Below are 12666 nucleotides of genomic sequence, written 5' to 3'. Positions count from 1 at the left end.
TTTGTGGATGCTATCAGTGCTTGGGGCAAGGGGTATCAAATTGACTTTTTTTCCCTGTTTACCTTTTATTTAGGTAACAAGGAAGGACATGCTATGCACAGGCTTTATAGACTGGACTTTGTTCTATTGATATTTGTAATGAAGAGATTCCTACATTTGATACACCACACAGGAATTTCATTACCCTTACACGACATCACTGACAAAGCTAAACTGTAATTTTTTATTCCTGGGTCACTAAATCACACAAGTCGGTGTCAGAAAGTCCATTTTTCATTTTATGTATGCACGAGTAACCGTCATCTGAGGATGTTTGATAAAAGCAGCAACTCAAAACCTAGCCTGTCACATTCAGGCATTGAATATAACCTCAATCAATGTCACTCATATGTGGTTATATTACAAAGGTATGTGGACACCCCTTCAAATTAGTGGATTTGGCTATTTCAGCCGTTGCTGACAGGTGTATAAAATCGAGCACACAGCCATGCAATCTCTATAGACAAACATTGGCAGTAGAATGGCCCATACTGGAGAACTCAGTGACTTTCATAAGATGCCACCTTTCCAACAAGTCAGTTCATCAAATTTCTGCCCTGCTAGAGCTGCCCCAGTCAACTGTAAGTGCTGTTATTGTGAAGTGGAAAGGTCTAGGAGCAACAACGGCTCAGCCACAAAGTGGTAGGCCATACAAACTCACAGAACGGGACTGCCGAGTGCTGAAGCGTGTAGCCCATAAAAATCGACTGTCCTCGGTTGCAACACTCACCACCATGTTCCAAACTGCCTCTGGAAGCAACGTCAGCACAATAACTATTCGTTGGGAGCTTCATGAAGTGGGTTTCCATGGCACCATGCACAATACCAAGTGTCGGCTAGAGTTGTGTAAAGCTTGCCGCCATTTGACTCTGGAGCAGTGGAAACGTGTTCTCTGGAGTGATGAATCACGCTTCAACATCTGGCAGTTCGACTGATGAATCTGGGTTTGGCGAATGCCAGGAGAACACTACCTGCCCCAATGCATAGTGCCAACTATAAAGTTTGGTGGAGGAGGAATAATTGTCTGGGGCTGTTTTTCATGGTTCGGGCCAGGCCCCTTAGTTCCAGTGAAGGGAAATCTCAATGCTACAGCATAAAATGACATTCTAGACAATTCTGTGCTTCCAACTTTCTGGCAACAGTTTGGGGAAGGCCCTTTCCTGTTCCAGCATGATAATTGCCCGACCTCACTAATGCTTGTGGCTGAATGGAAGCAAGTCCCCGCAGCAATGTTCTAACATCTAGTGGAAAACCTTCCCAGAAGAGTGTTAAGGCTGTTATAGCAGCAAAGGGGGGACCAACTCCATATTAATGCCCATGATTTTGGAATGAGATGTTCGATGAGCAGGTGTCCTACATCATTTTGGTCATGTAGTGTATCTCTTATGAATTTCACAACTTAAAACCACAAACTAAAAGCCAGTGTGAAAAAGGGAGTGGAGGAAATGAAAAGGAAAATGAGGAAGAAGGAGACTCACAGCTTTCAAGCTGCATGGTACAGGTCTGAATATCCATGGGGAAATTCTTCAAGTCCATAGGGCAGGACAGGATGAGAGTCAGCCTGAGATAGAACGAGAGAGAGAAAAGAGAGAAGGGCAGCTTTAGGTGAAGGTAAAGGGCAAAGGAGAGCGTGAAAGAAGAGAATTACAACATACAGGGATAAATTAAGACAAAGAGGCAAAGGAATACAGGTAGAATCAGGAATTCCCCAGGGCAGCTATCTAGGCCCCTTATTTTTGTGTGTGAGAGAAATAAAATTATATTAGCATTACTTTAAGGTTCATATAAATTATATGTGTGTACAATCCTGTTACTCTGGTTGTGTAAGTTGTTGTTATAACATATCTCTGTACCTGGTCCACCACGGCTGTGCACCTCCTGTGTTCTTACCCCCACCCTCTGTACTCTGAAACTTGCATGTTCGGATACAAGGTATCTCTGTTCCGAACAAAGTCTCTCCTTATCCTCTATTCTAAGAACAAACAGTTCTTAGTACTCGAAGGAGAACACAGAGAACAGAATATTTAGCTACCTCATCTGGTAGATATCGGTTGGTTCGACACATTGAGACAGTTGTGGTGGAACCAGCCATGAGTAAGCATTTATATGTCCTCTGTTAATCTCTGCATGTCAAAGCTCTCGGCCCAAAACTCAAGAGTGTTGGGTCGACCAGCTTCATTATTGCAGAGCACTCACTCTATTCACTTGTGTGTATGGTGTGACCTGCTCCCTTATTAATACGTTTTGAATAAAGTAATATCCTGATTGGTGATTGACCTTGTCTCTCCTCATTATTGATTAGAATTTCCACGACACATGCCACTGGCCTTGAGTAAAGCCTGTGTGGCTATGTATGTGGATGACTCAACACTATACACGTCAGCTACTACAGTGAGTGAAATCACTGCCACACTTAACAAAGAGCTGCAGTTAGTTTCAGAATGGGTGGCAATAAATAAATTAGTCCTAAATATTTCAAAAACTAAGAACATTGTATTCGGGACAAATCATTCACTAAACCCTAAACCTCAGCTGAATCTTGTAACAAATAATGTGGAAATTTAGCAAGCTGAGGTGACTAAACGGCTTGGAATAACCCTGGATTGTAAACTGTCATGGTCAAAACATGTTGATACAACAGTAGCTAAGATGGGGTGAAGTATGTCCATAATAAAGCGCTGCTCTGCCTTTTTAACACTATCAACAAGGCAGGTCCTACAGGCTCTAGTTTTGTCGCACCTGGACTACTGTTACAAAGAGGGACTTCGGAAAATTACAATTGGCTCAGAACAGGGCCGCACGGCTGGCTCTTAAATGTACACGGAGAGCTAACATTAATAATATGCATGTAAATCTCTCATGGCTCAAAGTGGAGGAGAGATTGACATCATCATTACTTGTTTTTGTAAGAAGTTTTGACATGCACACAGCTTGGCCACCCATGCATACCCCACAAGATATGCCACCAAAGGTCTCTTCACAATCCCCATGTCAAGAACAGACTATGGGAGGCGCACAGTACTACATAGAGCCATGGCTACATGGAACTCTATTCCACATCAGGTAACTGATGCAAGCAGTATAATCGGATTTAAAATACACCTTATGGAACAGCGGGACTGTAAAGAGACACACAGGAATAGACACACACACATGATAAGACATACACTCTACACACACACGTACACATGGATGTTGTATTGAAGTGGCCTGAGGGAACACACTAAATGTATTGGGTAAAGTGTTATGAAATGTAATGCCTTGGCAGCAGCTAAAGAGATCCTTAATAAATACAAATACAGATGCAAAGGGCAATAAAGGGACTTCGAAGGTCAGAAATGTGACTTAAAATGTACCTAATGCTTCAACGGTAGCAAAATGTACGGCCTACCCTTAGATAAACTCTTTACTATACATTACGGCATGAATTGTGTGCGTTTTCTCCGGTTATCAAATAAGGCAAATTGCAAAGGATGCCATGAGTTACGGTGCCATTTGGTTACAGGGCTCCGCTGTAATAGCAATCTAATTGGTAGACACATCCTTCCCTTTATTTATTGCGGCACTGATGCTTTGAGCCTTCAAGGAGCCGTGGGGAAGAGAAGGAGCTATTAGAGAGTTTGGGTTTGAAGAGAAGCTGTGTAATTACCTGCTGTAATGTATTGCCCAGAGGAGCGACAAGAGCCACCAGCTCTATGCTACTCGCAGGAGCCTCCATTGCTATTGTGCTGCGATAACGTGCAATTCTAAGCACAAAAATATCACTGATGAATGAGCCTTTCGAAGCTTCTCTGCGTGTGTAATTTATCCTCAGTTTCAGAAAGGTAGCTACGAAAATGCATTTGGACTAGTGTGTGATGATTGCTAGCGGATAAATCCGCCGTTGTAATCAATATGGTATGCTTAACTGCATGTTTTTCAATTCCTTTCATGGGATCATGAATGTTGATGAAGGAGAGATAGATCAAATCACAGCAGTGTATGGGTTTGATTGAGGGTCTAATATATTGGTATCAAAGTTATCATAATGAATAAATCACTAGCTCCCCCTTCGGCCATAGGCAGAATTTTCTTGAATAACTCACTAGCTCCCTCTGTGGCCACAGACCGAACTGTCTCTGCTCACCTGATGCTATACAGTACACTCCCATCTTGGAAGATCCGCAGCAGTTTGTTGTCGGTGGTGACCTCGTGGAAGTTAGCCCCCTTCTCATTAGCGAAGAACAGGTCAGGCTTCCAGATGGCGTCCAACATGGAGGGATCCAGGTCCAAGGAGTTATCTGGGTACTCCTGGTAAGCCAATCGGGGATCGTTCCATTTTTGCCGTAGGAACACATTGAGCCTGTAGTCCTGTGTATTGACCAAGAAATTGACTCATTGGCTCTTTCTCAATTAATCTTTTCTCGATTCTTCGCATCCTCTTTCCTCGCCTCCTCCTCAAAACGCATAGGAGAAGATGTCAGAGGGGATGGACTTTGGGCCTTCTCCTCGAATGCCGTTGAGAAGGAGGCGAGGAGATGGGATGTGAGGAATTGCGGAAGATACATCGAGGTTGAGCCATGATACTGTTGCCAGGTTTCAATTATTTAATTAGCATGTTCTGTTAATGATAGTCTGTCTCTGATGTAAAGTGGGAAGTCTGATTAAATTAATAACCTATACAGCTGTTAATTATACCCAAGCCAATGCGACAAAGGGAAGCTTCTTTTCAATTAGTTCTTTGAAAAGTAGAGTGTATTTATACTTTGAAAAGTAGTGTGTATCTTGATAAGACTGATTTGAATTTAGTTGAGGGTTACACTAATGGAATTAGCAGTCATGCAACCACCATTTTCATTTAATTTACATTTTGTCCGTTTGTAAAGGGGGAAATAACAGACCATAACCTAGAACACCTACATGTAACTGCCAGAATAAAGGAAACACCAACATAGTGTTTTAATAACCCCCTACACTCGTGGGAATATGTCTATTTGGATAGGGCTAAATTGAAATATTTCTTACAGAAGAAATATGGAAAGCATAACCAATGAAAAGGGAACAGTTTGGCGATTATGGGAAAATTATTAGACTATAAGGTGAGGACACAACAGTTCACCTGACACAAGACTGAATCCAAACATTACACTGTTGATTTTTATGTGCATTTTACATTTACTGTACTTTTCGCCGCATTTGTTCATAACGAAATCTGAAAATACTCTGGATACTGGGCATTTTTATACATGACCCTAACGGCCCTGCCACACTACAGCCATCGGGCATCCTGCATTGCCATCAGGGACCGCTACCTTTGAAATCAATGAAAGCTGCTATACTGCCCGCGTTGCACCACGTCCATTCTACCTCGTGAATGGAAATAATGAGGAAAATGTTTTCGGTTGGAAGCACTTGCTTTCAATATACTTTGTTTCCCTCATTTACTCAAGTGTTTTCTTTATTTTGGCAGTTACCTGTAGTGCTGTTACCTGTAGTACCAGATTCTGGGTTAATCCAAGTATTGTTCAGTGCCTGTCGAAATGACAACAATCAGCTTTATGGGAAGCAAAATGAACAGCTACTTTGAAATTTGGTTCGATTCCACAAAAAGTACACGTCCTCATTTAGTCACAGGAGTTATTCAAGTAAATCATTCTAGTAAATGCTCATGGTAATGAGAGACTCTGTGGCTGTGTTCTTCCCTGGCAGTTTTCAACTGTCTGTCTCCGTTCCCATGAGGTATCACAAATAAATTAAGGACAGCACAACAAACACTGGGCCACAGCGTCCAGTGACATCATTAGTGTCCTCTCTGTCCATGCTGACCTAACATGGGGTCAAGCCCTCTGGGTCCAATAACCTTTAACAGCTCACTGCTACAATCTACTGACCAAGCACTTTCCCCAATTTTTCATTTTAATTGCAGAGTGGACTGTTCATTATCAGAACATCACTGACCCACTGTTCTCTGAAGATTGCTCTGATAGGCTCGAGGAAATAAAGGGAGAGTGGTGAGGGAATTGCTCCAATACTGAGCAGGCCAAAGGTTAGGAATTAACAGGGTATTATATTAACTGGAGAGCTTTCAGATTTCTCTTTTGTAAATTCTGGGATTTAGCTAGTGGAAACCTGCTCAAATATGATCCTTATCAAGGTAATTCATGATTACAGAGCAATGAGACCATAATGATGGTATTTTGTATAATGTGCATGTTCATCCCCCAAAAATATTTAACCTTTATTTTTATAATTTTGTCTTTTTGAGATCATATCTCTTTTACAAGAGAGACCTGTTCAAGATGGCAGTAGTCGCCAACATATTCAATTATTAGCTTTAAATGATGTATAGTTCTAATTCCAGGATGTTAATTCACTATGGAAATTCAATTCACTCAGTTGACTTTGCTCAGACGTGTCTTCTCACCATAGTCGTTTCCGTGATGGACCCAAAGCTGTTGATGAAAATATTACAGGTGACATTCACAGGCGGACCTGAAAAAAGAACCAAAATAAAATCCATCACTCCTTATATGGAATAATCCTTTCACTGTTTGACCTGCTGTAAAAAGGTTTCATAAAGATTATTTTAAAATCTTTGAATGACACTGTGAGGGTTATTGTATGTGCAGGAAGTGGAGAGTGTCTTGCTGTCAACTCTATGATGTGGAGCAGGTATGAAATATGTATGACACTATTGTAGCTGGGTCCTTGTGGGGAACGACTGCTCTAGTAGAGTGTGTTCTGATTCCAGTGGCTCTCTAGTAGGGAATACTGTGTCTCTCCTGCCTCTTTGCAAGTTGAAATACTAGGCATTAATCACTTCCTTTAACTTTTTAACAGAGAACTAAGCTAACAAAAAATGCATCACATTGGTTTATGGAATTCTAAGTTAAGCAACCACATGGTATGCGCAGTTACAAGCTTCCTATCCATTTCTACAGGCAAGTCCTATCTTATATCTTTTTTTTTTTTTTTTGGGTGGCTGTCTGCTTTAATTTAGTGAAGTTTCAGTGTTTTTTTTATGGGCGCTGTGGCCTACTTCTGAACATACTTTTTGACGTACCTTTGAAGTTGGGTCTGATGCGGGCGTCATAGCCAGACCTTTTCCCCATGAGCTTGTCCAGGAAGTCAGACGGCGACTGCGAGGAGGGGACTGTCCTACTGGAAGACTTTATCTCCTCCTTACAGGAGCCCAGTCTGAAGAAGAACGAAAACAAAGACAAATAGAGGAGAGAAAGAGAGAGGGAGAGAGAAGCAAGCGTTAGAAAACAAGAAACTTCAACCGGCATCAGTGGAATACATAGGAAGAGAAAATACAAGGAAAAACAAGGATTTTTTTTCACAGCCACCCCCGAAAACCCATCTAATTTCACATGATGCTCGGTACATATTGTGTTTAATAGAACCTACCCACTGGGAACACATTGGTTGTTTCAATGTAATTTGTCAACATATTGTGATATGGAATCAACATGGAAAATACATTGGATTTGAAAAAAGTCATCAACCAGTACGGATTTCATCTCATTTCAACCAGAGTTGTAAACATTGAAATTAGGGTTAAACTTCAACTTAAATACATGGACTTAACCTGACTAACAGGTTGTTACATTCATCTATACTGAACAAAAATATAAACGCAACATGCAACAATTTCAAATTATGAAATCAGTCAATTGAAATAAATAAATTAGGCCCTAATCTATGGATTTCACATGACTGAGAATACAGATATGCATTGGTCACAGACACCTTAAAAGAAATGGACCTCAGGATCTCGTCACGGTATTTCTGTGCATTCAAATTGCCATCGATAAAATGCAATTGTGTTCGTTGTTTTTAGCTTATGCCTGCCCATACCATAACCCCACCGCCACCATGGGGCACTCTGTTCACAACGTTGACATCAGCAAACCGCTTGCCCACACAACGCCATACACGTGGTCTGCGGTTGTGAGGCCGAATTATTTAAAAAAAACGATGGAGGCGTTTTGGTAGAGAAATGAACATTCAATTCTCTGGCAACAGCTCTGCCAATTGCACGCTCCCTTTAAAACTTGAGACATCTGTGGCATTGTGTTGGTGACAGAACTGCACATTTTAGAGTGGCCTTTTATTGTCCCCAGCACAAGGTGCACCTGTGTAATGATCATGCTTTTTAATCAGCTTCTTGATATGACACACCTGTCAGGTGGATGGATTATCTTGGCAAAGGAGAAATGCTCACTAACAGGGATGTAAACAAATTTGTGCACAACATTTGAGAACATTTCGGGGATCTTTTATTTCAGCTCATGAAACATGGGACCAACACTTTACATATTTTTGTTCAGTGTAATTTCAACATAATCATCAGAACTATGTATATGCTGAAATTGTGTTAAATTCCACACGTAAATATTTTTTGGGCATCCTATATACACTGCTCAAAAAAATAAAGGGAACACTTAAACAACACAATGTACAGTAACTCCAAGTCAATCACACTTCTGTGAAATCAAACTGTCCACTTAGGAAACAACACTGATTGACAATACATTTCACATGCTGTTGTGCAAATGGAATAGACAATAGGTGGAAATTATAGGCAATTAGCAAGACACCCCCAATAAAGGACTGGTTTTGCAGGTGGTGACCACAGACCACTTCTCAGTTCCTATGCTTCCTGGCTGATGTTTTGGTCACTTTTGAATGCTGGCGGTGCTTTCACTCTAGTGGTAGCATGAGACGGAGTCTACAACCCACACAAGTGGCTCAGGTAGTGCAGCTCATCCAGGATGGCACATCAATGCGAGCTGTGGCAAGAAGGTTTGCTGTGTCTGTCAGCGTAGTGTCCAGAGCATGGAGGCGCTACCAGGAGACAGGCCAGTACATCAGGAGACGTGGAGGAGGCCGTAGGAGGGCAACAACCCAGCAGCAGGACTGCTACCTCCGCCTTTGTGCAAGGAGGAGCAGGAGGAGCACTGCCAGAGCCCTGCAAAATTACCTCCAGCAGGCCTCAAATGTGCATGTGTCTGCTCAGACTCCATGAGGGTGGTATGAGGGTGGTATGAGGGCCCGGCGTCCACAGGTGGGGGTTGTGCTTACAGCCCAACACCGTGCAGGACGTTTGGCATTTGCCAGAGAACACCAAGATTGGCAAATTCGCCACTGGCGCCCTGTGCTCTTCACAGATGAAAGCAGGTTCACACTGAGCACATGTGACAGACGTGACAGAGTCTGGAGACGCCGTGGAGAACGTTCTGCTGCCTGCAACATCTTCCAGCATGACCGGTTTGGCGGTGGGTCAGTCATGGTGTGGGGTGGCATTTCTTTGGGGGGCCGCACAGCCCTCCATGTGCTCGCCAGAGGTAGCCTGACTGCCATTAGGTACCGAGATGAGATCCTCAGACCCCTTGAGAGACCATATGCTGGTGCGGTTGGCCCTGGGTTCCTCCTAATGCAACACAATGCTAGACCTCATGTGGCTGGAGTGTGTCAGCAGTTCCTGCAAGAGGAAGGCATTGATGCTATGGACCGCCCGTTCCCCAGACCTGAATCCAATTGAGCACATCTGGGACATCATGTCTCGCTCCATCCACCAACGCCACGTTGCACCACAGACTGTCCAGGAGTTGGCGGATGCTTTAGTCCAGGTCTGGGAGGAGATCCCTCAGGAGACCATCCGCCACCTCATCAGGAGCATGCCCAGGCGTTGTAGGGAGGTCATACAGGCACGTGGAGGCCACACACACTACTGAGCCTCATTTTGACTTGTTTTAAGGACATTACATCAAAGTTGGATCAGCCTGTAGTGTGGTTTTCCACTTTAATTTTGAGGGTGACTCCAAATCCAGACCTCCATGGGTTGATAAATTTGATTTCCATTGATTATTTTTGTGTGATTTTGTTGTCAGCACATTCAACTATGTAAAGAAAAAAGTATTTAATAAGATTATTTCATTCATTCAGATCTAAGATGTGTTATTTTAGTGTTCCCTTTATTTTTTTGAGCAGTGTACAATTGGAAGGTTGGAATTATGTTCGATATGGCTGCAGTGGAGCGGGTCGAGAGCTTACATTTCCTTGGTACCCAAATCACTAAGGACATAAAATGACCCACTAACATGCGCACGTTGAAAATGTTTGGCATGGGCCCTCAAATCCTCAAAAAGTTCTACAGCTGCTCCATCGAGAGCATCTTGACTGGCTGTATCACCGCTTGTTATGGTAACTGCACCACCCTCGGTCGCATGGTGCTACTGCTACTCTGTTTATCATATATCCTGATGCCTAGTCACCTTACCCCTATACTGTACATATCTACCTCTATCACTCCAGTATCCCTGCACATTGTAAATGTGGTGTTGGAACTGACCCTGTATATAGCTTCTGACTTTCTCGTGTTCGTATTTTTTATTTTTATTTCTTGTGTTTTTGTTCTATCGTAGCTTTTTTTGTTGCGCTACATTGATATTGATTACTGCATTGTTGAGTTTGGAGCTTGCAAGAAAGGCATTTCACTGTACTTGTGCACGTGACATTAAAACGTGAAACTTGATAGGGTCAAATGCTTCAAGTTCCTCTGCGTGCACATCACCGAGGACCTGAAATGGTCTCGCCACACCGACATTGTGGTGAAGAAGGCGGAACAGCACCTCTACAACCTCAGGCAGCTGAAGAAATTCGGCACCCTCACGAACTTCTACAGATGCACCATTGAGAGCATTCTGTCGGGCTGTATCACCGCCTGGTACGGCAACTTCTCCTGCTCTGCCCTCAACCGCATGGCTCTCCAGAGGGTGGTGCGGGCAGCCCAATGCATTACCGGGGGCACGCTGCCTGCCCTCCAGGACATCTACAGCAACCGGTGTCACAGGAAGGCCAAGAAGATCATTAAGGACCTCAGCCACCCGAGCCACGGACTGTTCACTCGGCTACCGTCCGACAGCCGGAGACAGTACAAGTGCATCAGAGCTAAGAACGAGAGACTACAAAACAGCTTTATTACTAGGCCATCAAACTGTTGAACAGCCATCACTAGCCGTTGACTAGGTGATTCCCACTCACACAAACACACACACAAGCTATCACACACACACCTCATACTCACAAACACTCACACTCACACTCACACACACAGTCAACGCTGCTGTCCCATGCTATAGAGACATTGAACCACTGGTCACTTCCCGTTTCACACTGTGCATTTAAATACTGTATCCCCGACATAGCTCACTATAATTTTACATTTACATTTTTAGTCATTTAGCAGACGCTCTTATCCAGAGCGACTTACAGTTAGTGAGTGCATACATTTTTCATACTGGCACCCCGTGGGAAACGAACCCACAACCCTGGCGTTGCAAGCGCCATGCTCTACCAACTGAGCTACAGTTATACATTATGTACATTATATTTTAGTTACACTGTTTATACACACTGCATATTTATTTCTACACTGGATTATTGACATAGCTTACTCTAATAAATCTATTCCTGTACATATCATTCTTAGCTGATCTTGTATAAATTCTCCCTGTGTACATGTGTATAGATTGCATTTGATTGCTATTTGGGTTGTCAGATTCAACCCGCCATTCTTGATTTCTTGTATTATTTTCTTCTTGCATTTTTGGGTTTGACGTTTTGCTGCATTGTTAGAGGAGTTAACACAGAGGTCCCCGCTGAAAAAGTTTGAATACCACTGCTCTAACCTTTCTTACACAATAACGGTGTATGGGTAAAATCACTTGGGAAGCAAAGCCAGAAAAAAAGCCATATTACAACCTACAGTATGTGTTGTGATAATTGCATTGTTTGCTCTATAACCTGTTAGTTCATATGCCTTGCGACCATGATATATACTGTAGGCCTAAGGCCGAGACAATAAGAAGACACAGTGGCAGAATAAATTCAACCACACGTTTGTTTCATCACAAAACCAGAGAGTAACCTCTGTCCAGGGAAGTCCACAAAGCATATTGCAACCAGTTACATTTTTACATTTTAGTCATTTAGCAGACGCTCTTATCCAGAGTGACTTCCAAGTAGTGAGTGCATACATTTTTCATACTGCCCCCCGTGGGAAACGAACCCACAACCCTTGCGTTGCAAGCGCCATGCTCTACCAACATGACCAACAGCATTGTTAAGCAAGTTAATGTTTCCAACATTTTTGGACTACTACGGAGAGTTTAGAACCACGGAGAGTTACCGCATGTCTCAAAGAAAACAGGAGCTGCCTGCACTATTCCAGCACCATTTAAACTTCAACGTCATCAAATCACCTCTGCTTAGTCTAATACAGTGACAACTTAAAGATACCAAAAAAAAGATTTAGTCCATATCAATTTAAGCTACATTTAATGAAGCTGTCCATGGTTCTGATTTCTGTGTGTGTGACACTTTAATTTTTTGTTGTCCTAGGCTACCTGGCTAAAATGCTTGCTCACTAGCTTAACTTCCTTTCATGGGGAACTATGCGCCAGGCCAGCTAATTAACATTAGCCTACTACATCTAGCTACATATTGAACTTCCATCCTCTCAGGCCTTGGGCACAATGTATTAATTTATGGTTGGATCAGAATGGCTGTTATAATCATTGGCCAGTATGGAGAATTAAGTTAAACCACAAGTCCAAATCCTGGAGGACTTAGGAAATGGCC

General features: G+C 42.7%; 1 protein-coding gene across 1 annotated transcript in view; it reads right to left on the bottom strand.

Annotated features, from left to right (window-relative positions):
* Window positions 1-12666, bottom strand: part of glra4a (glycine receptor, alpha 4a) — a gene marked incomplete at both ends in the record, with an annotated part of 76469 nt that overhangs the window by 21761 nt on the left and 42042 nt on the right. Inside the window, 4 exons of the mRNA XM_084146642.1 lie at window positions 1518-1600; window positions 4166-4389; window positions 6443-6510; window positions 7082-7215. Coding sequence (XP_084002768.1) covers window positions 1518-1600; window positions 4166-4389; window positions 6443-6510; window positions 7082-7215 — 509 coding nt within the window. The remainder of the gene's footprint in view (window positions 1-1517; window positions 1601-4165; window positions 4390-6442; window positions 6511-7081; window positions 7216-12666) is intronic.

This window comes from Coregonus lavaretus (genome assembly GCF_964263955.1).
Source record: "Coregonus lavaretus genome assembly, chromosome: 29".
In the NCBI taxonomy this organism is placed as follows: Eukaryota; Metazoa; Chordata; class Actinopteri; order Salmoniformes; family Salmonidae; genus Coregonus; species Coregonus lavaretus.
Note: the sequence above shows the minus strand (reverse complement) of the source record. Positions and strands in the feature narration are given on the sequence as shown.